This window comes from Hippoglossus stenolepis, chromosome 9 (genome assembly GCF_022539355.2).
Source record: "Hippoglossus stenolepis isolate QCI-W04-F060 chromosome 9, HSTE1.2, whole genome shotgun sequence".
NCBI lineage: Eukaryota > Metazoa > Chordata > Actinopteri > Pleuronectiformes > Pleuronectidae > Hippoglossus > Hippoglossus stenolepis.
In genome coordinates this window covers 1,183,775-1,209,878 of record NC_061491.1, presented here as the reverse complement: position 1 = coordinate 1,209,878, position 26,104 = coordinate 1,183,775, and the positions used below count along the sequence as shown (strand labels likewise).

The 26,104-nt window shown below is 39.1% G+C and overlaps 1 protein-coding gene across 7 annotated transcripts; it reads right to left on the bottom strand.

The window, feature by feature from the left end:
* Positions 1-1,200: 1,200 nt before the first annotated feature.
* LOC118115506 (endophilin-B2) lies at positions 1,201-25,206 on the bottom strand. 7 transcript variants are annotated; one of them, XM_035166694.2, is made up of 14 exons: positions 24,930-25,206; positions 24,059-24,200; positions 22,401-22,412; positions 17,332-17,460; positions 14,379-14,512; positions 12,563-12,655; positions 12,430-12,441; positions 10,782-10,844; positions 10,274-10,297; positions 7,956-8,045; positions 6,911-7,011; positions 6,419-6,433; positions 4,563-4,764; positions 1,201-3,265 (listed from the first exon to the last, which is right to left on the bottom strand). In XM_035166694.2, the coding sequence occupies exons 1-14, from the start codon at positions 24,990-24,992 to the stop codon at positions 3,158-3,160; spliced, it is 1,188 nt and encodes a 395-aa protein (XP_035022585.1). In that variant the 5' UTR covers positions 24,993-25,206; the 3' UTR covers positions 1,201-3,157. The 7 variants fall into 7 exon arrangements, with proteins under 7 accessions (XP_035022585.1, XP_035022587.1, XP_035022586.1 ...); XM_035166696.2 differs by lacking the exon at positions 22,401-22,412; XM_035166695.2 differs by lacking the exon at positions 12,430-12,441 and having other exon boundaries at positions 24,930-25,205.
* Between the last annotated feature and the right edge of the window lie 898 nt (positions 25,207-26,104).

Below are 26,104 nucleotides of genomic sequence, written 5' to 3'. Positions count from 1 at the left end.
TCCTTTAATCCCTGTTGTTCCAGTCTCTGTAACAGAATCTAATGATATATGGTGTCAAATGCTGCACTAAGAGCCAGAAGGATGAGAATAGAGACAAGTCCATTATCTGATGCCATGAAAAGGTCATACGTAACTTTTAACAGTGCTGTTTCTTTGCTGTGATGAATTCTTAATCCTGACTTGAAGTCTTCCAACAAACCATTACTGTCTAAGTAATCACATGGTTAGCAACAACTTTTTCAAGGATTTTGGAAATGAAGGGCAGGTTTGATATGGGTCTAAAATTAGCTAAAACATCTGGATCAAGAGTGGGCTTTTTAAGCAGAGGTTCAATTACAGCTACCTAAAAAGCTTGTGTTACGTAGCCGGTTAACAAAGAAACATTAATCAGATTTAATGTGGAACTGTCAATTAGTGGAAAAACCTCCTTAAAAAGTTTAGTTGGGACAGAGTCTAATAGACAACGTTTAGAGGAGGAAACTAGTGGAGTCAGTTCAGAAAGATCTACTGAGGGAGGTGGTCCAAATATAAATCCGGTTCTATGGTTTCTCAACTAGACAATGTATCTGTTCATGGGGAGGAGGTGGTGGATTTTTTTTCCCTGTGGTTACAATTTTATTTGAAAAGAAGCCCATGAAATCATTGCTCCTGCTAAAGGAATAGATGAATCAGGATTATAAGATTTTCAAACGAGTTAGAACTATCTTTCGGTTGAGGGTTAATAGATAAGTCAGATTGCTGCAACCCCTCCACCTCTGCCTGAGCTTCGAGGAATATGAGTATTAATATGGGTGGGGGGGGCGTCGCTTCACTATTTTGCTGGCAGGTTTCGTTAGACACAGTAAATGGTTCAGCTGATCAGTAATCAGATCATTAATGAGTAGGGATTTTGGATTGAGTGACTGATTGAGTCAATTTTATACTTCTATTTTTTTAATAAGATGAGTGAATTGTCATTTTTCGGTGAACTATCCCTTTAACAGTACCGTGACTCAACATCAACACCACATTATTGAGCAACTTAAGGATGTACTAGTGGGAAAGGATATCAATATTTTTTTTTCCAATTGTAGACATATTTTTTTGTCATTTGGAGGAATTGTAGCTCTCCACGGGTTTTAGCTTTCAACCCTAGCAGTTTTAAATGGTTACTAATGATATAGGTATAGGTTATACGGTATCTGACAAAAAGCCACTAAATTCAAATCAATCAAACTTTTTTTATTAAACTCTACACATTCCATTCATTCAGGGTGAAGGAACAGGCAATACATATTTTGGGGGGAAAAAACAAGATGAGGTACAAAGAATCACAACAGCAGTAGTAAAAAAATAACTTTCGAAAAGAAAACTGTGAAATGAGCAAAGAGTAGAGAGCAGAATACATGAGGAATCCATTCCTCCACCTAGAAGAATCATTAGACCCCATTCTCCCCATTTGTCTCACTGACTGCAGCTGCAACCATAGTTAGCTTGGGTCTCCGGTTAATTTCACCTCTCTGATAGCAGATTTTTGCACAAACACTGTGCTCATTTCACAAAAGCTCCCGAGGCCTGGTTTACTTGCATGCATGTACACAGAACTGCATGTGAGAGAGCATATTGTTTTTTGTGCAAACATCCTGGGTGTTCCAGATCTCACATTAGCAGACACAGCTAAATCATATTGTCGTTTACACACGTACGTTTCCGGCAGAACAGTCTACTAGCTGTAGCACATGCAGCACTAAGACTGAAGACACTTATTAACAGACAAAAGAGCAACAAACAAGAACACTGTAAATCCCCAAACCACTATAGGGCAAACCAAAAATCACACAAACATATGATTAGGAGAAAGACTCTTGCATGCTGTATTGTTTTGAAGGGCACATTCTCTGGTTTGCAGCAGATGGCCTTAGCAGTGTTTTCCCATCCTCTTAAGGCAGTTAGGATGGGAATGTTCATGACAACCTGCTGCACAGGTGTTCATATTGTGAAATAGACATCTTCAGTGCTGTGGGAAAGGTGTGGGAAGCAAAAACCAAAGACCGTCCACTTAAAATAATGCAGTTACATTCATTTCAAAGCAGTTAAGGCAAATCTGCCTCCCAAAAGTCAAGGATGGTAACCGTTCTGTGAAAAACTTTATTTGCTGTTTCAGTTATTGTTTTACAGTTAGTTAACAGTAATTTTTAAGTTTGTCATAATTTATGCTTTGATCAAGGATTAAAAAAAGATTGAACATGAGAAATTCAAGTCTGTTCATGTGGTATTGTCAAGTAAAAGAACAGAGCACATACAACAAATAAACCATAAAGTTGCATGAAGTTGTTTTCACACTCGTCTGTTTGAACACATTTGTTTTCACTTCTTCAATGAGGAGTGTCTGTCATACAAAGAGGAACTGTACGTAACTGGACCATAAGCCTTGTCATCACCTCTTCTTGTCATCGGGGGGAGTAGTTATTGCATGTTGGTTTTGGTTTATCAAAGTCCTCAAAGATTTCTTAATTTAGAGTTGGATTATACCAACCTCGCACTTTTATCCCTGACACACAATAAACAGGAATTATACAAAGAATTTCTGGCCATCATGGTGGATCCATATTTTAGAGGCACCACAAGTCTGGAACATGTTCCCATCGCTGTTCAGCACTGAATTTATGAAAAATGCAGATTTAAGAGACAAAAAGTACACAAAAAACAAATCAACAATAGAATTTGGTTGGAAATCCCTCTCATGATGTGTGTCAGTCACAGTTTGTCACAGCTCAGCTTCATCCTTACATAGAACAGTCCACTTGAACCCTTTGGGATGCACAAGAATAAATAGGAAATAAATAGGAAAAAACATTGTCATAATAAACTACCAAACAAAAAAGGAATGTTAGCCATCCCCCAGTGGGATTTTCCTGTACTCACTGTAACAGTGTCTCCATTATCATGACTGTCAGTGTGAATGTACTTCATTACGCTCAAAAATGCACATGGAAGAGTGTGTGTTTAAATTAACTTTTGCTTATGTTAACTGGAGGAGTGCTATAGAAGTTTACAGCTGTGTGAGAAATGAATGTAAGTCGATTAAATATACTCATGGCTTTAGTAGTACCCACTCACACGCACTTACACACGTGTGTGTTTTGTGTGTGTGTGTGTGTGTTCTGTGTGTTTTTCTTTAGCTGAGAAGCTCCAAGTATGTGACAGGCACTTTCCCTTTCTGGTTTCCTCTCTCTCCAATCAGCCAGTCAGAGTCCATTCCCGGTACTGTGTAAACTGTGATGAGCTGCAACACAGAGGACATGGACAATGTGAAGCCCAGAATTCATAATGAATAAATATTTGACATGTGTGAAAATGTACTTGAAGCAAATCAAAATAATTTAGGACACAACCAGAAAAAGAATTTGACAATGGACAAAAAAGGTGATGTGCTACAGCTAGTTCAAATTTTTACCCAGAACATTTGCATAAAGTCAGTCACTTGCTTTCACACTATTTTCAGTAATGGGCCTGTTATTCCCACCTAGCACTTAGAGGGACTGACAAAAAATGATTCAATCTACTGTTAGTGACTATATACTCTGCTGTAGTTTCATATTTATGTTCCTGGATAAACGGGGCATCGCTTCTTCTGCAACAATGAAGATAAAACACACGCTGCGTCTTACTTTAGTTTAACTTGTGCAGTCATTAGTTAAGTCAAACAGCAATATTAGTCTATCTTTGCTCAAGTGAGTGTCTATAGGACCAAATATCACAACCATGTTCACATAGGTATCGGGAAATTGAGCAAAACTAAGCAAGTGCACTAAGGTGGTTGGGAGAGTGTGCCTTTTTCCAAGCTTTGTCTGAGGGTCCAAGCAGGGTCCAAAATGTACTTTTTGACTCACTCCCCAAGGTGGTTGGTACACATATAGTTATATAGTGGTATTACACAGTAATGTCTTTTCACTAACAATCTTTTTCTAAATACACACATAGATGCGGGGAGCATGTTTACCAGAGAAGACACAATTTGTCATTGTAACTGTCACCAGATGAAGACAATGTAACCTCTGCTGATTAAAACTGACAAACTGCGGCTTTTGTAGCAACAAGTGGTAAATAATGTTGGTTGGTGTCCATCGGGCTGGTGAAGGACAATGAAAGCAGGGTACCCTAAGCTAGGTACAGCAAAGAAAACCTTTTGACTGACCCAGCCAACCTAATGACTCACATGTGTTCATCTGACAAAAGATTCAATATCTTGGATTCCCCATCAGTTAAGCTTAGCTCAGTTACTGACTAAATACAGCCTGAGGTGATACAAGTCAGGTTACATATTGTTGAGATACTGAGATAAGAAGCAGAGGAGCTACCACTTGATGAATCCCAACCCAACCCAACCCACCCCTATGTGTGAAAAGTGAGACAGAGAAAGTGAGAGAGAGCTCTCAAATGACTTTGCATAGTTGTGACAGACTTATGATACGTTGGCTTCACACAGAAGCCACAGCTTAGTCTTCTGTTCAGATTTTTTGGAAATGTGGCCAATAGATGTTATTTGACCTGCTGGCTGCTAGTTGATAATGAAACCTCACCTCATCAGCGAGAAGGGAGAGTTCACTGGAGTCAGCAGCATCGTAATCATAAAGTACTTTGGCCTTGCGGGTTCCTGTAGCTGGTGCCTGAACTTCTTCAATCTTCAGTGTCTCTTTCTCTACAGGGCTGCTGATGTCTTCTGCTGCAGTGCCAGCAGCAACCATGGATTGACCGGAGTTCAGTGCAAAAGCATTGGGAAGCCTGAGAGAAAGCCGGCAGATGTGATGGTCAGAACAAACAGTACATGTAGTAAACAAATAAACAAATAATAACAAAATAACAAAAAAACAGCAAAGGCATCATCACATGACAGGAAACCAAGCATATCATGAGTTTTAATTCCAGGCATCTACATTGGAAAAGACTATCCTGGTCTGTGCAGAGTGGTACGTGTTGGAGGCACGGACTGAGGGTGCCTTTTACTTCTTCCAAAGATGATTTTGTTTTCTTTCTTCATTCTTAGTTGTTTTTGAAAGGATTATGAAATGGAATAAAAAAGTGACGGCGGGGGGGGGGGGACAAAAGCTTACCATCTGTTAAAAAAGTTCTTCTTAAAAATCCAACCTAAAGGAGTTTTCTTCATCCAATTTACGTTTTCTTTTCTTTATTTCATTAAACTTACACTTAAAAAATGTATCTCAAATTATCCTTCATGTTTTATTTCTAATTTTGGCCATAAGGTCTCTTAAAGCAGCAGATGAGTACCAGAAGGCCAAATGGGCTGCAGCTGTGGAGGTAGTAGGTGCAAAATCGCATGTGTGGGAGAAGTTCTACGAAGGTATGGAAAAGGACTTTCAGTTGGCCTGGAACACTGTGTTCAACAGGGAAAGAGCACTGCTAACTGACTGGAGATACTGGTGGTCAGTGAAAAGAACACTTGGAGGACATTTGGCCCAGGTTCAAGAGTTCCTCAGAGGAGGAGGCAGTGTTTAAAGACTAGGGGCAAGTTTCGTCAATATTTCTGGCAGAAGTCACTGAAGTAGTCAGAAAGCTCCACTGTGTGACATTTGCCCTGAGATGCAGAATGGTCTGAGCATTGTTGGGCTATCTTGGCTGACTTTCCAGTTCAACGGTGCATGGAGGTTGGGGACAATCCTTGTGAGCCAAGGGTGGTGCTTTACATAAAAAAAAAGGGGCATTGGAGGGTCTGCTCAATTTTTGAGGGTATCACACTGCTCGGCCACCCCAGGAAAGCTATACAAGGGTGTTAGAAAGGTGACCTGACTAATTGGCAAACTTCAGACCACTTAACCAGTTCATCACTGGTCTCATAGCCCTCACAGTTATGTGTGTGGTATCATTCTGTAGAAGTCTGGTGCCATTTGCATGTGATTTGATGAAGACAAATGGTATCAATTCTCACGGATATACACAGTGCATCTCTGTGCAGCAGTTTCTCTATCACACATCACTCACACACTGGCAGGGGACAATTTGGGGTTCATGGGGTATCTTGACTGGGATTGAAGCGCCAACCCTTCTGGTAGGTGGACAACCCGCTTCACCACCCGGCAAGGATTAAAAGGATAGTTCCACAATCTATTAAGTCTTTGAAACAAAGTGGGGTGTCCAGTGGGGAGTATTTAATTAAACTATTAAACTACTGATCTATTCCATTATTTCTGCACCTGTGCATCATGTGCTCTCTACTGGGCAGCATACATCACCCTGACAGGCAGGGTACATTTCAAAGAGTTTCAGAGTACTACATGAGCTGGTTAGGGCCACCACACATATATTTATATATATTTATATATTCATGTTTATATACATATATATTGGAGATGCATTAGAAAACAAATAAATGTGTAGGTCAGGCACACAAACAGAAGAAAAAAAAACTCAGCATACTCACACATCTTCATCTGAACTGAGAGCAAGAGACAGTGAAAATGATTTGTCAAAACCCCAAAATTACAAAAGAGGACCTGAATGGTAAAAATCTAAATTTTATATTATTATTGGTTAGGGAATCATACCAATAAAGGTAGCATTAGACAAAGCAATAAAATTAAAATTTTCCCCATTTCTGGAGATACTAGGGAGGACTTTATGTGACTAAAACCTACAGGTATAATAAAACTATTCATCCTTGTATCAACACAAATAGCTGTGGCAAACAATTGCTGGTATCAAGGAGAAATAAGATCAATGTGTGCTGTAATTAATCGATCACTGTTTCCCCTGAACATCCTTAAGTGAACAGTTTGGTATACAGCTAGCATAGTTAGAGACCTACAAATACACCTGAAATACAATAATTTAGTAATGTGATGCCATCACAGAATACAAACTGACTGCATGAAGATGACTGGTTACCCCAAATTACCTTCCACCTGGTTCTCACCTTCCCAACTCTTTCTGTAGTTCTTGCATGTGGAAATGACACTGCTTATAGAAAGCTGCTTGGGCCTCAACAAACTCATGCAGACAGCGCAGATGATTCACCTGAAGGTAAGAAAAAAAACAGTCAGACTTTTTTTATACTCGACTCACCAAAGTTACATTTAAGCAAAAGCAGAATTACTGAAAAACACTGGAAAAGTCATTAGAGAAGTAGCTCCTTAGGTGCTATCATATTATGAATTTGTATATACTATAGAAATATTACTGGTACAAGTTTCAGTAGACTGTAGTTGGCTGAGATGGAGAAAATCTGAACTATTCTGTATTTATTGGACAATTTAATCTGCAAACCTTAATCTCATGAAGACAATTCCATACAAAACTATGTGCAACTTATTTTGATAAATCAAGTGAAAAATTCAGTGCAATAGAGATATTGAATTCATTCATTTTCACTTTTTCCAGGTACGAATACCCAATAGAATAGTAATATTAAAAGAATATATTAGAAAACAAACATCAGACATAGACTATTTTCTCTAATAGCTTCTGTCTCACTTTAACAAATTGTGTTGTCTGAATATTAAACTTGTAAGAATAACCTTTCTGAGATAACCAAGTTCATGACAGGATAATTTCATATTGTTCAAGAACAGCAACCATTTTGTTTTGGATATCCACTTGTTAGTGAACGATTCAATTGGTTTCAACAGTTGCGGTTTGCAGTATGGGGGAGGGGGCAGATCCAGCCTCTTGCTAGTTATGGAGTATGCACCCACCAACTGATAGTTTTGTGGTTCAAGGGTTGAAGCAATCAGTGCAGGTTGTGTAACGCCTGATGCACTTGGCCGAAAGCTACAGTTTAATGACTTATGTATCACAAACAGTAGATGCAGTAGAAAGGAAAATGCAGTCACCACAATCACAGAACACCTTTCTATTTGTCTATCATTTAAATTGAGTATAAAAAAAATTGTATAAGTTGAAAATTATGTTGCTGTGGTAACAAAAACAATAATAAAGTGAATGTGCTGTGGTTGACATACATGTGTACTACTGATGCCCTCCAAAAGTAGCCGTGTAACTTCTGCTTGGCGGTCAAACTCTGTTTGCGCCACTCGGAGTTCATGTTCGGCCTGAAACAAAAAGAAGATTAGCGACACACAGTATTTGTTTCATATCACTTGAAATGACATGACTGAAAGATAGACTGGTAATAGTAAAAAATTATGTGATTGGTCAGGAAGTCAGGAAATCTTACTAATGCTCCTTGGTGTTAATTGATATAATTAACACCAAGGAGCATTGGTAAGATTAGACTTTAGCCTTTTTATAATAACTGAATTATTTGAAGATTTGGAGTTATGGATCCATGACTCTGGTCAGATCTGGTAATAACATCCACCTCACAAGTGGACACAAGTGTCTCCAGCCCACGACCTTACTATCACCATTGACAACTCCGTGGTAACCCCCACCCAGACTGCTAGGAACCTGGGTGTGACACTCGGCAATCAACTCTCCCTTACTGCCAACATTACTGCAACAAAACGATCGTCTAGATACATGCTGCACAACATCAGGAGAACACGCCCCCTTCTCACTCAAGAAGGCGGCGAAGGTTCTGGTCCAGGCTCTTGTCATCTCACGCCTAGACTACTGCAACTCCCTCCTGGCTGGTCTACCTGCTAGTGCCATCCGACCTCTGCAGATCATCCAGAATGCAGCAGCTCGACTGGTCTTCAATCTATACCTAGGTTCCCTCAAACTACCCCGCTCCTTTGCTCCAATCCATTTCAAGACACTAGTACTTGCGTGCCGTGCTGTGAACGGATCGGGTCCAGTCTACATCCAGAACATGGTGAAACCTTATACCCCAGCCTGTCCACTCCACTCTGCATCTGCCAATCGGCTTGTTGCTCCCTCACTGTGAGGGACATCTAGCCACTCAACAAAATCACAACTGTTTGCTGTCCTGGCTCCTAAATTGTGGAACGACCTCCCCATTGACATCAGGACAGCAGAAAGTCTACACATCTTCCACCGCAAACTAAAGACACATCCCTTCCGACTACACCTTGGATAAGAAGATGATGTCTAATAACCATCGTCAACTCTGGGGTGTTTATGTCTATATATATATAAAATGTACAAAGTTTAGTCACACTTATACATCGTTTAGTATATCTGTTAGGTTTAGTTTCTCTTATATATTGCACTTACATGTAGCACTTGTAGTTTTGCTTTTTTTTAAGCAAACTGTACTTTCATGATTCTTGCTGTTCTAGGTTTGTACCCTCATGGTTGAATGCACTCATTATAAGTCACTTTGGATAAAAGCGTCAGCTAAATGATATATAATGTAATGTAACAAGACGATAGCTCTACGCTCTGGTGTGAACACATTTAGGAAACATTTGAGATCTGATCACTCAGACCCCATTCAGAGGTGGTCCCCTCTGAATCTTTGTTAGATTGTCCAGTTATTCCTGAAAGCCTTATCAACAATGTAAGTGTGTTCTGTTATTCAAAGTTACAGTCCTGTCGGGAAACAGGTATAAATATAGATTAATGTTGATGTGGTCAGAAATCAGATGGTAAGGACTTAGGCTATGTCTAGACTAATACATTTTAATTTTAAAACTAAAACAATCTCTTTCCAGAAAAGCATTGTAGCTCCATATGAGATGTCATATCAATCTCCATATTACCACACCTGAAAACACCTATCACATGACAATTCACAGGCAGCAGATTGTCTATTTTCAGTTGCCGGTAAATACAGTTTAAAATTGCCCAGTTGAACATTTTCTTAGTTAGAAAATACCCTAAACAAGAAACAATGATGAAAAGTAAGAGCAGGGATTTCTTTTCTTGGACCAATGACGAGGTGGACAACAATTAATGTCAACAATGGCTCTGATCAGACCTGATATTAACATCTGTCCTTAGAGATCTGACCTCAAGTAGACATGGTTAAGTTTGTTCACACCTGGCATTAAAATGTCTCCTGAATGCGTCTCCTTTTACCACTTGTGATTGCATATCACAAATGTGCATTCACAAAGCTAAAATAACGCATCTAGGTACTTGCTAGGTAGTAGTGCTGACCACTTGTGATTGGATCGCTGAGGATGGATGATAATACTATGTCTGAATGGGCTGTTAGTTAAATTATGACTGATAAGAACCAATAATTGAAGAGAAGGTGGGTATATAATCATTTCCAAAAGTCTGTTTTAGAGGCCTGAAAACTTTAGTGTGAACACCAGGCATAAACATAGTTTAAGCAATGTTTTAAAACTAAAGAATGTCAGTGTGGATGCAGTCTTCATCAAAGTTTACAACCACAACATATACTCACTTTTTCCACTTCCTCACTCCATAGCTGAGAGGCCAAAGCATTCAACAAAAAAAGAGAAATATATGAGTTATGACAAGGATTTCTCAGCTCTTCATTAGTGTGACAATCAACTAGTGCTTAAAATGATTACTAAATGATAAAACCAATTGTATATAATATATAGTCCTGAAGAGTTCAGAAAATGTCTTTATTTACAAGATGCTGTTAAGGCCCATGTTATCAAAATCTTGTTTTTGATGACCTCTATAACTTAAATAAAAAACAGATTAGACGAGTTAATGAGAACATTTCAGATTTACACGTGTTACCAGTGTTATGCCAACATTCATCATTAGTCAAGTACAGTTCAGTACAGTTCATAGCTACTCAAAAACTGGTATAATGCAGTAACAGATACCTGCTAAAAAAACAACTTCTTATTTTAACTAGGTGGAAATAGAACCTGAAAAACTATATTTTTAAGGGATTAAGTCTATTTTTGTTTAGTTAAGCCGAATTGTCATCTTACCGCAGAGGCACTGGCAGAAAGCACATAGTTGCGGGGTCTGGTTTCTTGAAAATCTGGAGCCATCTACGGAGACAGTAAGAGTATTTGTAACATTTGAACAACTCAGTGTAAACATGGTAACCATACTTCAGCAAACACTATACAAGAAAAAAAAAATCAGAAAGCAGAGCAGAAATGAAACCATGACCTTGATGAGTTACACTTAAAGCACAGGAAGCTGAATTGGTCTTTGGGAGTTTGATTTTCTTTGTGTCGTTGATTTAAAATAATAAAATTATTGCTGTTTGGTCATAAGAATAAAAGGGGCAGTCGTGTGCTCTAGAGTTAGCCATGCCATTTGCAAAGGTGGGGGAGGTGGTTGGCAGCCAAAGCACTTTTATATTAGGTGTGTCTGAACTCATTGAAAGAAAACTTCAGAGGTGATGCAACACTAATACATGTAAACATTCTCTCAAACCCCCAGAAGCTCGTGACTAACTTATCTTGCTCAACTCATTCACCTGACTAATCCCCTGTCAGCACAGCAGTCATTGATATAATTATCTTTGACAATAGTCAGCAGTATTTCATCATGCACATGCTCACATGCTCACATGCTTTGTGAGTAAGACTGACTGAGCGTGTAGGTTTGTTTCCAGGGAGCTGATTGGTTCCAGCCTCCAAGCTTGCAGGAAAGTTAGGGTAGTAACATGTCTTTTTGTTTCTTTAATTTGAGTAGGGAAGTTTAGGTTGTTCGCCTTAATAAACCTAAACGGGCTGTAAATTGTTTGTTGCTGGTTGTTCTTGGGAGCTGAGAAAAGGGGAGACTCATGTATCAGGTTGCGACTGGGTTTTCTCCTGGGCGGGGTCGTACAGATTTAATGAATTATGTTCCACAGTAGGTATTGGTTCAACTTTATCCTGAATGTATTGGTATTATGAGAGCATTCTGTTAAAGCCAAGTGGCTTTGTCAGTGCATTTGTTTATTGCCAGCAGATTCCTTCATAAGACATCTGCCAAATTTAAAATGCTCCTATTCATAGCAGACGTATGTATAAAACTGCTCAGAAAATCTATTTTGATGATGGGTGCATGTTACAAACATTCCCAGGCTAGGTGAAGAAGCACAGTGTCCAAATCTTAAAAATGTAATACTGTACTTAAATCATTACATTACAATCTAAGAAAAGAAAGCCTTCAGCATGCAGCAAATATCAGCATGTAGTTCATGTTCATTATAGATGTATATTTTCAAACAATACATGCATGAACCAATCATTTTACAATATAGGACAAGAAGGTGAATGTCCCTTGTACAATTAATAACCACAAAGAACAATATTAAGTTTTGAACATAGACATCTTAGTCAATAACACTACATAGATCTCTTCCTGCTGCAGAGTCCTTCAATGTAGATTAATTTTCATGCAGAGTCTTTTCATTTGTTTGGTTTCTTGGTCAGTGACATGTGCTTATTTCCCATTATACTGTTTAATATGCTTCAAGTTTTAAACAAAGAGTCAACTTCAGGCCCACTTTTTCCCTGTCATTAATAGTTATTGCCACCAATGAATGAATGGCACAGAAAATAAATTCAAAGCAAGTGAGAAGAAAAACTCAACATGTAAATCATACTGAAAATCTTTAAAAATCTCTGTGATACTCACTTCACCCTCGCACTGAAAAGGTTGTGAATACAAAGTCAGTTGGTCATTGTTAGTACTACCACTCATATTGCAATGTTTATAGTAAAGTATGTGGGGGGCGGGTTTGTGGGTTGAGAAGTAAAGAAGGACTCACCGCAGCTTTAGCCTCAGACAGTTTGGCCTTCTTCAGACGTGCTTTACAAGCATCCAGGTCCAGACGCAGATTCTCCAGAAGACGTCGTTCTTTCTATACATTAAGTACATGAAATAAAATGAAATAATTGCATTAGCATATATTAGAAACAGATATTAAAAAGGAAAAGAATTCAGTTGAGTTCATTCTTGTTTTTAATGCAAAGACGTGGTGTGGTGGCCCTAACCAGCTCATGTAGTACTCTGAAACTCTTTGAAATGTACCCTGCCTTTCAGTCTGATATTTGATGATCAGTAGAGAGCATATGAGGTACAGGTGCAAATTTGCAGAAATAATGGAATAGATCAGTAGTTTAATAGTTTAATTAAATACTCCCCACTGGACACCCCACTTTGTTTCAAAGACTTAATAGATTGTGGAACTATCCTTTTAATCCTTGCCGGGTGGTAAAGCGGGTTGTCCACCTACCAGAAGGGTTGGCGCTTCAATCCCAGTCAAGATACCCCATGAACCCCAAATTGTCCCCTGCCAGTGTGTGAGTGATAGAGAAACTGCTGCACAGTGATGCACTGTGGCAGTTCTTTCTGTACATCCTCTCTACAATCAGGGAGGAGTTGAGGTTAGCTGTGAGCAACCGCAGCCATTCAATCCTTACAGGTATGGCACCATTCACAGCATGGCTTTAAATCAGGCTATACAAGGCCAATTAACCATACTGACATGTGGTGGTTAGGTTCAAATTTTAAAGTGTCATTATTAAAGTTTTTTTGCTAGCGGGCTGAAAGCCATCAATTTAACAATTTTTCTTACCATTTCTATTAAACCTCTACAGCTGGATACTACCCACAGTATTTGTTTTAACATTCTTTCATTCACTCTGCTTCATAGTATGACGGTGGAAGACATCATACTTATATAACTTCGATCCAGGTAAAAACAGGTATATCGACATATCTATCTTGCTGTTACAGAATAGGAGACTACTGCTTCATGTTCACAGTGTTCAAATTGTTTCATTCATGGTTAGAGGGGTGACTGGGTTGGACAGAAGGTTTGCGCAGAAGTCTTTGCTAAATTTGTGTTACTGTATAGAAACAGACTACTAAGTCTTCCTTCATGTTGTCTTCTCTATAAATAAACTTCCCGAGCATCAGGAACTTATAGAACAAAACACTTAAGATGTAAGTTCCACATGGTAATCCTATGAACACCGTATCTTTCATAATTGGTAACATTTATGGAGAGGTGCACATCAGCTACAGGCTCCTGCTAGGCTGTATAGTGGGTCCATCTTTGCCAACTAATATTGTACATGCAAGGATTGCCCAGACACACAGAACTGTTTTTAACTTCAATTATTATATCAAGTGGAGATGCCAGTGTTTCCAAAGATATACATTTTGGGAACAGTGTAAGTCAGTGGCCTACCACCTCATCTTTTATGTTTATTCTCATTAATTAACATGAATTCTTCCATCTCTACAATTTATCAAATCAGCCATTAGTCAGGTTCAGATGTTGACTATTAAAAGTTTGACATGCCTATTTCCTATAGCCTTGGATAAACTAATCTTGGACTTGACTATAAATGCTACCTCTGTCTGCACAACCGTAATGAACCAGCAACAGGTTTACATTGAATACATGAGAAATAAATCCCTTCTACAGTAACCACAATATTAAATTATTTGTGCGTTATCTTCTTCTCCCTAAAAATTGCAACATTCTCCCTCAAAATGCTTTTGAACCAGAAGAATGACTTCAATGACTATTTATGTAATAATCTATCAATAATGTTTAAGTGTTTCACACTGACTGAAATGGTCTTCCAATCGCCTTCCAGAAAGTTCCTGAGGGGAGAGAGAAAGCTAATAGTTGATGTCTGGAGGAAATCCCTCTCTGCTGCTCCTAGTCTTCTCTCACATTCCCCCACCGTCGTTAAAGTGCTCCCTGCAAAAAAAGATTAGATCGATTTAATAATAATAATAATACATTTTATTTATAGAGCGTTTTTCACAGTACTCACAGACACTTTACAAACCTTAAAATGAACATAAAAAGCTACATACTAAAAACATAGAGCACACAACATACATCACACATTAAAAGCAGATCCAAAACTCTCCTCCGGGATTGGCATGTCTTTTGAAGTACAATGTAGCTGAAGATACTTGCTCCTTGTTGAGTCTTCATGACTACACGTTTCTTCTTTCCATACATTGCACCAGTTGACATCACATGACACAGAACTACATGTGATACAGTTTTGTAAATGACTTGGATTAACATTTGGGCTCTGCTTAAATACTATAACACAAACCACCTTTTCTAAGTGGATAAAGTCTTGGTGTTTTTTGACATGCAGTCTGTATTTGAATCAGGAAAGACATCTCAAAGGGCTTTTAGCTTTTCTTACATGTTTTGCTGTCCTTTTATGCAGCAACATTTTTGTATGAAATTCTATTACCACATCTGACAAGATCAAGACAAAGTCAGTTACTTGGTTATCAGTTAGTTGAGGGAGACAACATCTCCTTTGTCTCTACTTTAACTTAAAGATCGATCAGGACAGGGACCATGTTCTAATGGCTCTACACAGTAATGTACACTACAAAGTCTCTGTGGCATGCCAAAAACACAGAGAGCACAGTTGGTTGGGGCGGTCATCCTCTAAGGTCGGCAGTTCGATCCTAGTCTTTTCCCATTTTGCATGCTGGAATAGGCAAGATACTGACCACTCCTCATAGAGAGAGTGCATGCTGCACATAGATGTAGATGCAGTATTAGCAGTGTATGTGATGTGTGTGGTGTTTTGTGTATTGTATGGTACAGTCAATCAAAGAGATAACGGAGGTGGGTTGGGCTGGAACCCAATGAGAGAGAAACCACAGAGGATGCACATTCAAGATAGAAGTGTGTGAGACGTGGATAAATTATCACTGCATTTTCTATTCTTACAAACACAGCCAATGTATGAGGAATGGTGTAAATCTGTTTTTTGTCCACTGGTCAGACATCTGGCCACTGCTCTAAAAGGGCCAAAGGACAAATAGGGGAAGTCCCTGTTAATTTAGCAGCAGCTGGGTTTAACTTAAACTTTTAGCTCTGTGTTTCTGAAAAGTTTGTCAAATAAACCTGCTGGAATAGAAAAAATATATACTAAAGGTCACTGCTGAATCCACAGCGCATAATTGTGGATGAGTAATTGGGATGTACTTCCTTCCAATTCTTGTGGTTTACAGTTTACTGGAAAGTGATTCATTCATCTTTTGATTTGCTTGACTGGATTTAATTCCTACAATCTGTTTGACTACATGATCAGGCCAGCTGGTTGAGGAACAAAATAAAAACTGCAAAATGAGATTTAAATATATTAAAAAGGAGGTTGTGTGAATTTAGGGAGGTTTAGATGGGTGTGATTTCACCAAAATACTACAGTCAGAAATCGACCAGCTCATCCTTGGCACCAGTATTGCAGTGTGATAGTAAATTCCTCTGTGAGGAAGAGTGATGTAACAAAATACCAAACTGTTCTTGAAGAAACTGCAGCTGAAGAAATCCCTTCAGTGTGGCGTGGGGAAATACCAACTTGCCTGAGCACTTTCCATTTGTGCCAGCACAAAAACAGAGCATGTAATATGTACATGGATGCAGGGTGGCTGTGGCTGAGGGGGTAGAGTGGGTCGTTCAATCCCAGTCTTCCACATTCCATGAGTGTCCTTGGACAAGATATTGAAATTGTCCCCGATGGCTGTGCCGTTCTCTTAGAAAAACAGGCTGCACTGAATGCATGTGTGTGAATGGGTAAATGTAATACTGTTTTGGAAAATGCTTTGAGTGGTCATCAAGACTTGAAAAGCGCTATATAAATACAGTCCATTTACTTCATCATAATTAGTTAGTTAGTAAAGAGGAGCTGGCAGACTTTATCTTTCTAATGGGCAGCTTTAGATAGCAGAGGTAGGCATAGTTGGGTGACCTATCAACTTGTTGGGTAGATGCACAGCTAACATTTAAACTTCCAGAAGGGTCAGGTCAATGTGATTGCATTTCAGCTGCGAGGAATTTTGTATGCATTAACCCTAACGCCTCACCTCATCCTCCCCTTCCAAACATGAAAGAGAAACTGTGGTAACCTTCAGTCTTCATAAAAAGTATTTCAATATAAAAAGGGCCCATTCTAGGGTAAATAAAACAACAATTTGTATAATTTAGATGAAACACACTCGTGAAAACATCACTAGGATTATTTTATATAAAATTTCTGTCAATAGATTCCTTTCACCTAAATCTTACACACTGAACCTTTAAGAGACCCAAGGACACTTTACAGGACAAAAGTATAAAGAAAAGAAAATACTTCACACAAAATGGAACAGTTCCAGAGGGTGGGGGCTGCGACACAGAAGGCTCTGTCTCCAAAGGTTCGCAGTTTGGTGTGGGGCATGGAGAGCAAACTGCGTCTGAGGACCGCAGCTTTTAGGATGGAGTGTATGGGTGGAGGAGGTCGGTTAGATATGGTGGGGCTAGGGCAAGGAGGGATTTGTAAGTGAGAGGAAGAGTTTACAGTATACTGAATGCAGGCCTTGATCAGGAGCCAGTGAAGGGGAAAGAGGGTTCGCGTTATGTGCTGCCAGGGGCAGCACATCACGCATCATGCGACAGGTGAGAATAAGAGGTGTCTTTCCTGATTCAAATACAGACTGCATGTCAAAACCTTATTTAGTTTTTGGCCTTACAAGATTGTTTTGAAGTGCTTGAATACTCACCATATGGAGTTCCAGGACCAAATTCCCTTGCTGCATCCTGCATATATTGACCCAGCAGCTCTCCATTAGTAATTCTGGATGGTGCCTTCCTGTCCAACTTTTCATAGAGAAACTCTTCAATTCTGGCACCTGCACAGAAAGTCCAGGAAAGTTTGATTTATGTCACAGGTGGAGAATTTTTTTTTATCTTACTCTGCTCGCTGATTAAATGAAAACTATACCCAAAAGTGATTGATTTTTTTAATTTTATTTCAGTTTTTATTATTTTTGTAAAGCTATGCATGGGACGTTGGTTGCTACCCGCCAATGAACCAAACAAAGAAGAAGAAAAAGAAGAGAGAAAATCTTTACCATGCGCCTTGTTGGGTTATGATATGATCAAAGAATGAAAGTCATTTTTGGGTGTAGTATTTATTTAATCACTCAACAAGAGGGATATTTTATCCAACTGCAGGATCTGTAAATAACGAGTAACAACTACAGAAAAACATGAAGGGACAAAATAACATGAACACCTTACAATACATTAGGGAGGATTCACTGTTGCTTGTGACAGTAGTTACAAGAAAACCTTCATAAAACATGAATAAATAACACTAAACAAGTCAAAAAGCACAAAAACTACCAACAAGTTATCTTAATACTTGTGACTCTCAACAGATATGTAGTGTAAGGTTTCTGTTAATTTGTCCACTCCCTGCAAACAACAAAGAATCATCACACACTGTACCCTCACAAATCCTGTAGAGTTGCATCTACACCACCAATTCAACCACAACATTTGAATGTGCCGCATCACTTAAGAGTACAGATACTCTTTGGTTTTCCAACCCCTTAATGTCACGAAAGACACACATAACATGACTGTGACGTCTATTAGGCTTAGGTGGTATCCTTGCTTTGCTTATAGTTTGCAAATTTTAGGCACTAAAAAAGAAGACTATAGTTTTAGGGAGGCATCTGATTGGTTCCAAATTCATTCTGCAACAGGATATCAAACCCAATCATACAGACCAAACCTTCAGCAGCACGATGAAGAGCAGTAAGTGGTCTGACCCCCGATCTGACATCATGATTTAGTTTTTTTACTGCACTGTTTTACTCTTTACTGCTGTTTGCATGACTATTTGATACAATTACATTATATTAACTATTCATGGCATCCTTTTTGAAAACCTCCTCACTTTACATTTAGTGTCTGTATGTTTAAGTCTGAATATCTCTCATGAAACCCTTACCTACAGAACCAAACAGCACACAGTTCTTAAGTGGCTGGTGATTGTAATGGAGCATCGGGAAGTTTAATATCTAAGCAGATCTAAAAGGTCAACAGACAATGGAAAGGCAGCAGGTCATGGTAAGAAACAGCAAAAAATAAGCTGTATCAATATATATCAGCTTGTATCAATAAGGCTACTGTTTTCTGTGCTAATCACATGATGTGTCCCTATAAAAAGAGCTCACACATGCTCTGCAACTTTCAGTGCCTCCCTTTTCCTGCACTTCAGTGAACCCCAGTGTGGGAGCAGCAGCCTGCTTCCTCTTATGACATACTAGATTTACACTATTAGGTGGTCACACACGACATCAGGTACAACATAGTTGCTGCCCCCTAGTGGACAAGGGTTAATTAATGCTGCTGAGAACAGCTAAGCTATACAGATGTAATGTTAAACTGGTATTCACTACTTGCCAGGATTAGAAATTTCCAGTGTAAACCTTATTAGCACAATACCACCCAAGTCTAATGTCTGTTACATAAGATAAATGAATAGCATGGAATAGTTTAGCCTAATGAATTGCATAGCTATGTTTAAAGTGAACACATTTTCCACAAGTACATTGGGGAATAATGAGTTTAAGTATTAGTCAGGAGGTTTAGTGTTCATGCTCCCAGAGGAAAACAATTCAGAAAAATAGCTCTACCTGTGTTTTTTTTTTTTTTCAATCAGGGTGCCTGTCAAACACAATATCTAAATGAATCACACTTAGGTGTTTTTTTATGCATATAAATTCTTTGTTTATTACATCTGATCAAACTGATGAAGGGAACTCACTGAGACTGATAATGTTGAGGAGAAATGATTCAGTAATCAGCTATACACTGTACTTGTGGAAAACTGTGTTGAGAGAGAAATCTGCAGCCTGTACCTTAAACTCGCACACATTTTCAAATATGGTTCATATGGTCCACAAACACAAGACAAACACTGCACACTATAGAGCTTGAGTGATGAGGATAACATGTACACTATGATGTGAGAACAATCTGAAGAGGATGAGTATAAGAACTGTGGAAATGTGGCCAGCCAAGGCCCAAAGATACAAATGAAATCCATCCCTGTTTTTGGATCAGCATCTGCTCTCCTGGCTTCCACTTGTAAGTGTTATCTCTTATAGAAGCTTTATTTCATAAAAATGTCCTTTCTTAAAAAGTTAAATATGATAAAGTGGTTTTCTGTCCAGATTCGACAATAACCCCATGAACTGTCTAATACTCTATGAACAGCATTAAACATTAAAATGTTAACACTATCGTGGTGGCACCTTTGTAGCTAACACTCATGTATTAGTTGATTGTTATGTTTGATGATATTCAGAAAATATATAGAAAGAATACAAATCCTTCGATCAGTTCAAACCATAAATCTACTAAAACAGGGACTCATCAATTTTACATGTTGAAATATGTTTACTGTGCAAGTATTGGTAAGGCTATGATGTTTCTGGAGCTTGGCCCACTCTAAGTGTACTTCACAGTGAGGATGTCAGAGCTGCTGCTTTAATTTTATTTCATGTAATTTGGGATTTGTCCCAATATGCCCAGAGCTGGTACTGACCGAAATACTGCTGAGGCCCTCCTGAAACTTTAGCCACAGTCCCACTTGAAACCCCAGCAGTTTGCTCCATCAGTAAGAATGAGTCCACATATAGTGCTGTTAAAAAGTATTTGACTACTACTTGAGTTCTTCTATTTTTGTCTTATAAATGTTTCAGATCATCCCACTAATTTTGATATTAGACAAAGATAACCCAAGTTAAGTGAGAATGCCGTTTTTAAATGATGATTTCATCTATTAAAGGAAGAATGCTTTCCAAAACTGCCCCCTCAGTTTTTAAATCAACAAATTTACCAAATTTAATTGTTGATTTGGCTCAATGTTATCCACATCCAGGCACGATTATTACTATGCCTGTTCAATATAATGCCACTTAAATAGAACCTGTCTAGAAACTGAAATCTGTCAGTCTGAAAATGAGTACAAAGCCATTACAAAGGTTCTATGGGACACCAGTGAACCGCAGTGAACCATTATCTACAAATGGAGAAAACTTGGAACAATGGTGATCCTTTCCAGGAGAAGCCAGCTTCAAAGAAACCAGTAGGCAAGGTTCCTTATGGGTTAGGGTAAATGTATATTATAATTTAGCGCCATACAAAAAAAATTTAATTGAATAGATACTGAGGGAATTTTTCTTTTTCGGTGAACTATCCCTTTAAGGTTGCTGGACATGATTCCATAATTACTTTTAAATAGGGATAATTTAGGTAACTCTTTACCTTCAATGAATGGAATGATCATTAAAAGCTGCATTTTGGGTTTACTCACATTGAACTTATATATTAAAATTTGTTGGATTCTCTGAAATATTTAAATATCACAAAAAAAATCGAAATATTTGGGGTTGGCAAATACTTTTCCACAGTTCTGTACACAGAACAGAAAAGGGCATAAAATGTTTATTGAATAAAATATTTTCTAGAGAATCTTAAGGTAAGTGAAAATTAACATTAACATAGTTCGAAATGTTAGACAACATAAAACATGACAAATTGAAGCACAGCATCGTTAAATTATAAATATAAAAATTATCAGTAATTTTATCAGCTGCATCAGACCCATGGAAATGGACTACCCCAGTTCTCCTTTTATACATTTTCCCATATAAAATATTATTTATACTGTGGCTTGTGAGCGAGACATCAACCAGGTGTGACTGTTGTTTGTTGACATCACAGTTAGAGAAGAGAAAACAGGTTTACATGATTACTGTTCACTGTCATTTTGTTTTTTTCCATCTCTTTTCATTTTCTTCTTCATCCTCTCATCGGAGCTGTACTGAGTGTCTTTCACACAAGGGAGGCTCTATGCGGTTGTGTAGTGAGTATTTAGGTCTGTCTTCCTGATGTCCTGCTTTTCCCCCAAAGGTTTTCATGTATGAAAGGTGGAGGTAGCTGAGTAAAAGAGTGTGAGTGTACACACCCTTTGGCAAAGTTAACATTTGCATTTGTTTCTTGAACTGTCTGTTTACCTTTAAAATAACGTTCCTTCTACACTACATACAGTTTCTTAGAGCCGACGGGCTAACAGTAACCCACCCCTCCCCTCACTTTCTATTGACTGATCTCATACATGGCCTTTCTGGAATACAAATGAGTGAGACCTGTCGTAGCGACTGAGAACTTTAGTTCCTGTGCTTCTCTAAACAATATATATTGCACCATTGGGTTCACTGGACTTACTCCAGAAACATACAATTCTTTGTTCCATTGCACTTTTTAAGTAAACGATTCAAAGGCTTTCGTCGTATATTTTTGTTGGTAGGTTTGACACTGAATTTGAAGTTTGATCAAAGCTGATCATCTTTAGATCAGCTACATACCATGTTCAAGCCCCTTTTGGCCTGGAACAGTGACAGATGCTAACAAATGCTCAAGTCTGACAAGCCAATCCTGTAGTAAATATTGTTGGTTTTTTGAACGTGGACAGAATACCCAAATATTTTGTGCCACCTTGATAGCAATACAGACTGAAAAGTCAAAATATCCGCTCCATCACACTCTCTGGTCAGGAGCAGTGAATCGCAGGTATAACTAAAAAAATCTTCTATGCTGCAGGAATAGGATTCACCATTGTTTGTCCTTCTGTGGCCAGCCCTGACGCCACACTGATGCTGTGAGTGTCATTAAAATGTATTTCACATCTACTACTTGTTTTGTACTAATAACCCAAAGGCATGGAAGGTTTCCACAGCAGGAGACTCGAGTTGGGAAGCAGAATACTCACCAGTATGATCAACTGTAGCATGGAGAATCAAAAAGTCACATGTTAGAGTTCCCCATTATTTCCCAATGATGTTGTTCCATATAACTCTAAACCAATACATAATGTCAATACACTATATTATGTACAATTTCACCCTTCTTTTATATTACCATACCAGTGGTTGTGCATGTTTCAGCCTTTTAATAACAGGTTTGATTTACCTATAATTTTTGTCAAAGTTGCATTTGTGTCCCCATTTCTATTGAACCATGTGGAGTTTTCAGCACTAGCAGTGTTACTTGTCCTAATATGTGATCAACAGATGGTGGATGTAGTGCACAGAGAAGTGCACTACAAGTGGGAGCAGATGCAGATGCACACCTAGCTAAGGATCAGGCAAGCCACAGCCGTACGCTAGGCTAGGAGATGATGCCAATTTAAGTGTGACCTTCAATGTGGCAAACACAGACAGGATCTCACACATGTCCCCTCAATAATTAATGAAGACAAAAGGGACATGTTTTAGTGTGAGGCCACATATTGTGCATTTTGGTGATAAAACACTTGACACTTTAAGAGTTGACATCATGAGTTTGCCTAAAATGCAACTTTTTACTAAAATTTCACAAATGTCTTGACTCTGGTCACGGCTGTTTACAGCAGCTCAGTGCACTATGGGATGTGATGACGTTTCTGTCTATCATTGGAGAGAGGACGCCAAGTAAGAAAATTAAAACTCGACTTTCATGGAATGCAATGAGTCATGCTTAAAATTTGATGCACAAATAAGTTTCAGATCTTATGTGTAGATTTTCACAGGAAACATGAGAATAACTGAAATCACTGGCTGCCTATATGTAAAAAATAAATCATAAAGCTTGGTATTCTATAGGTATGCTTCGCAAAATCGTGAACAGAGCATACAGAATTTCTAGTTAATGGGTTAAAACATGCAGTGCCACCAGTGTGGTACTATCAGGATTACTGACTGAAATATTTACTGCTGCTACTATTTTATTGTCTGGTTGTGTAAGAGAATTAATTACACTGATGAAAAGATGAAAAATAATTCAGGATTCATTGGCTTGGACTGGAATATAAAGTGATCATTCCGCAGTCCTTTAGTATGAGCAGTGATTAGACTGTGAGAAAAGTTCACATACAGGACTAAGCCACTCACTTAATGGTCATCTGTCCTCCTCAAAAAGATGCCATCACCTTTAGCCTGAAGCTTCTTCAACTTTGAATTGGTGACATTTCTAAAAGCAACCTGACTGAGCCCTTGGACCTTGGTCCAACAGCATCTGTGTTCGCAGGTGGGGATTTCTCGCTGTATTGATCGTCACAGGGGTTTTAATAAATTGGTTAGCTATGACAGTTTATTCAATCCAGAAAATGTTTCATTTTCCCACCAGTGTGCCAGGTCCTGCTAAGTTTGTTGTTCATGATTGAATTGAATTTGAATGATGACTGATGTCTGCATTACATGGTGAATATATTAGGTATTAAGTCTCTTTTTAATAAAATCTACAGTAATTTATATGAGTTAATCATCTATTTTTGTTGCATTTCCCCTCAGTCTTAAATCAGGGATGACTCCAGTGTAACAGCAGTTCTGCTTGAGGATCATGTGTACTCTGCCCACCTGTAATGACAGGATTATTGTAAGTGTGTCATACTTGGGTTGGGCTGCAGCAGGACCTCAGTCTGTCTGTAGATTTTCTCCGTCCAGTTTTTGGTGCAGTCTGCACGGCTCATCAAGTTTTCAAAATGAGCGTCCAGCTCTGTCTTCTCCGCCTGGCCCAGCTTCTCCTCTGTGAACTGAGGGACAAACAGTGTGACAGGTGCACGGCTGCAGCTCCGCTCTCCCCCTGACACCCGGCTTCTCAGCAGTCTGCGTTCACAGCAGGGGAATCGACACGATGTCGTGACGCCATGACGGGGGGGTGGGGGGTGTCAGCTGACATCCCTTTTCGCCCCCTCTCTACTTCTCACCATTAAAGTTAAACTAATGAATACACATTAATAAATAGGTCAATCGTTATTACTGCGCTTGTCTCACTGAGTTCGTGTTAGTTTTGAACTTGCAGCTCGTGAGCTAGCTTGTGTTAAAAGACAAGGCTACAATAAAATGAACAACTGGTGGCTAACAGCACTGTCAACAGTAGCAGTACTGTTTAATTACGTAGGCCTGGACTGTTATCGAGACGGAGCTGCCTGTAAAGTCAGCGTAGGTTTCTTACGAAACCGTCCAGTTGTACGTTAGCTCAACAGAACCGCACGGCGAAGTATGAGGCTGCTCCGTAACGTTAGTCGGTAACATTAGTCCGTAACGTTAGTCGGTAACATTAGTCCGTAAGGTTCGTCCGTAACATTAGTCCGTAACAATTGTCCGTAACGTTAGTCGGTAACGTTGGTCCGTAACATTAGTCGGTCACTTTGATCAGTAACGTTAGTCGGTAACGTTAGTAACAGCTGGCTGTCAGAGTGAAGCGAGGCGGCAGCAGCGACTGAGCCTGAGCACGAGCCTGAGCGCGAGCTTTTCCTTACCTGTACAGCTCGTGTGAAGAACAGTCCGGCACCGGAGGCCAGTTTCTTCACGTTGAAGTCCATAGTGTTAGGTTCTGCAGGCCAGGGACGTTCCGAACACTATCCTCCGCTCCAGTGGTTATGGCATACGCCAAAAATCACGTGACCACCACGTACGAGGACGACGCCTCGTTACGTCAAACGTGTGTCACGTTGACAGATCGAATATAAGACCATCACTCTCTTCCGGGCATCAAGCACTCAGCTCTACTTCGTGTTGTTCAGGCCAGGGGGAAGATCCGGTGTGTTGACTTGTCAGAGCGGAAAACTCGAAATAAACAATCTGGATTGCGGGAATATGGAGGACGATACATGACTTGAGTATAAATAAATACATGTATAAATAAATACAGAAATAAATACAGAAATGTATAAATAAATGTCTTAAATATATTTCCACATTTATTTATTTCCACATTTATTTATTTCCACATTTATTTATTTCTGTGTCCGTATGCTAATGAGAAAGGCGGTCCGAACCTCAGTCTCATGCAGGATTGGTCGCAGGAGTGTGATGACCCAGTCCTACTACTTCTGCCTTTCAATGCTGACTGGTGTCCAGTAGCTGTTTGCAGTGTTCAGCCAGTTCACACTTAAAATGAACTAGTTCAAGTTCAGAGGGTTAGGGTTAGTTAAGGTTATTTTGAATTGGATGATTTAGGTGTCAGTAGTCCTGACAGTGAGCGTCTCGTGTTGTACTGAGCACAACATGTTGACGAGTTTATGAGCCACATTTAGGGCTCATAAACTCTGGAGCGAATCAAACAAACTTTAATTTACTTCATGTACTGATCAGGTCCTGATAACTAGTGATGAGTGTTTATTAGTTCAAGTGAGAGCAGAGAAGAGGAGGAAACTCCAGCTCGGTACAAACCACCTGCAGCTTCTGCTCTGATCATGAAGCAGCTGATCACTGAGCAGCTGTGACCAGAGAAACTCTGTGTTTTCACTGTTTCCAAATGTAAAGACATGAATGGATCAATTTTGGAAGATTTCTTAGATAAGCATTTACTTGTCATGCTGAATGATGGAACACCGACGAGATTTCATGTTGTAAATGGTAGCGTATCGTACATAGATTCAACTTTTGCCTCAGATGAATTAGCTAGATGTGGGAAATGGGACGTTATGGATGG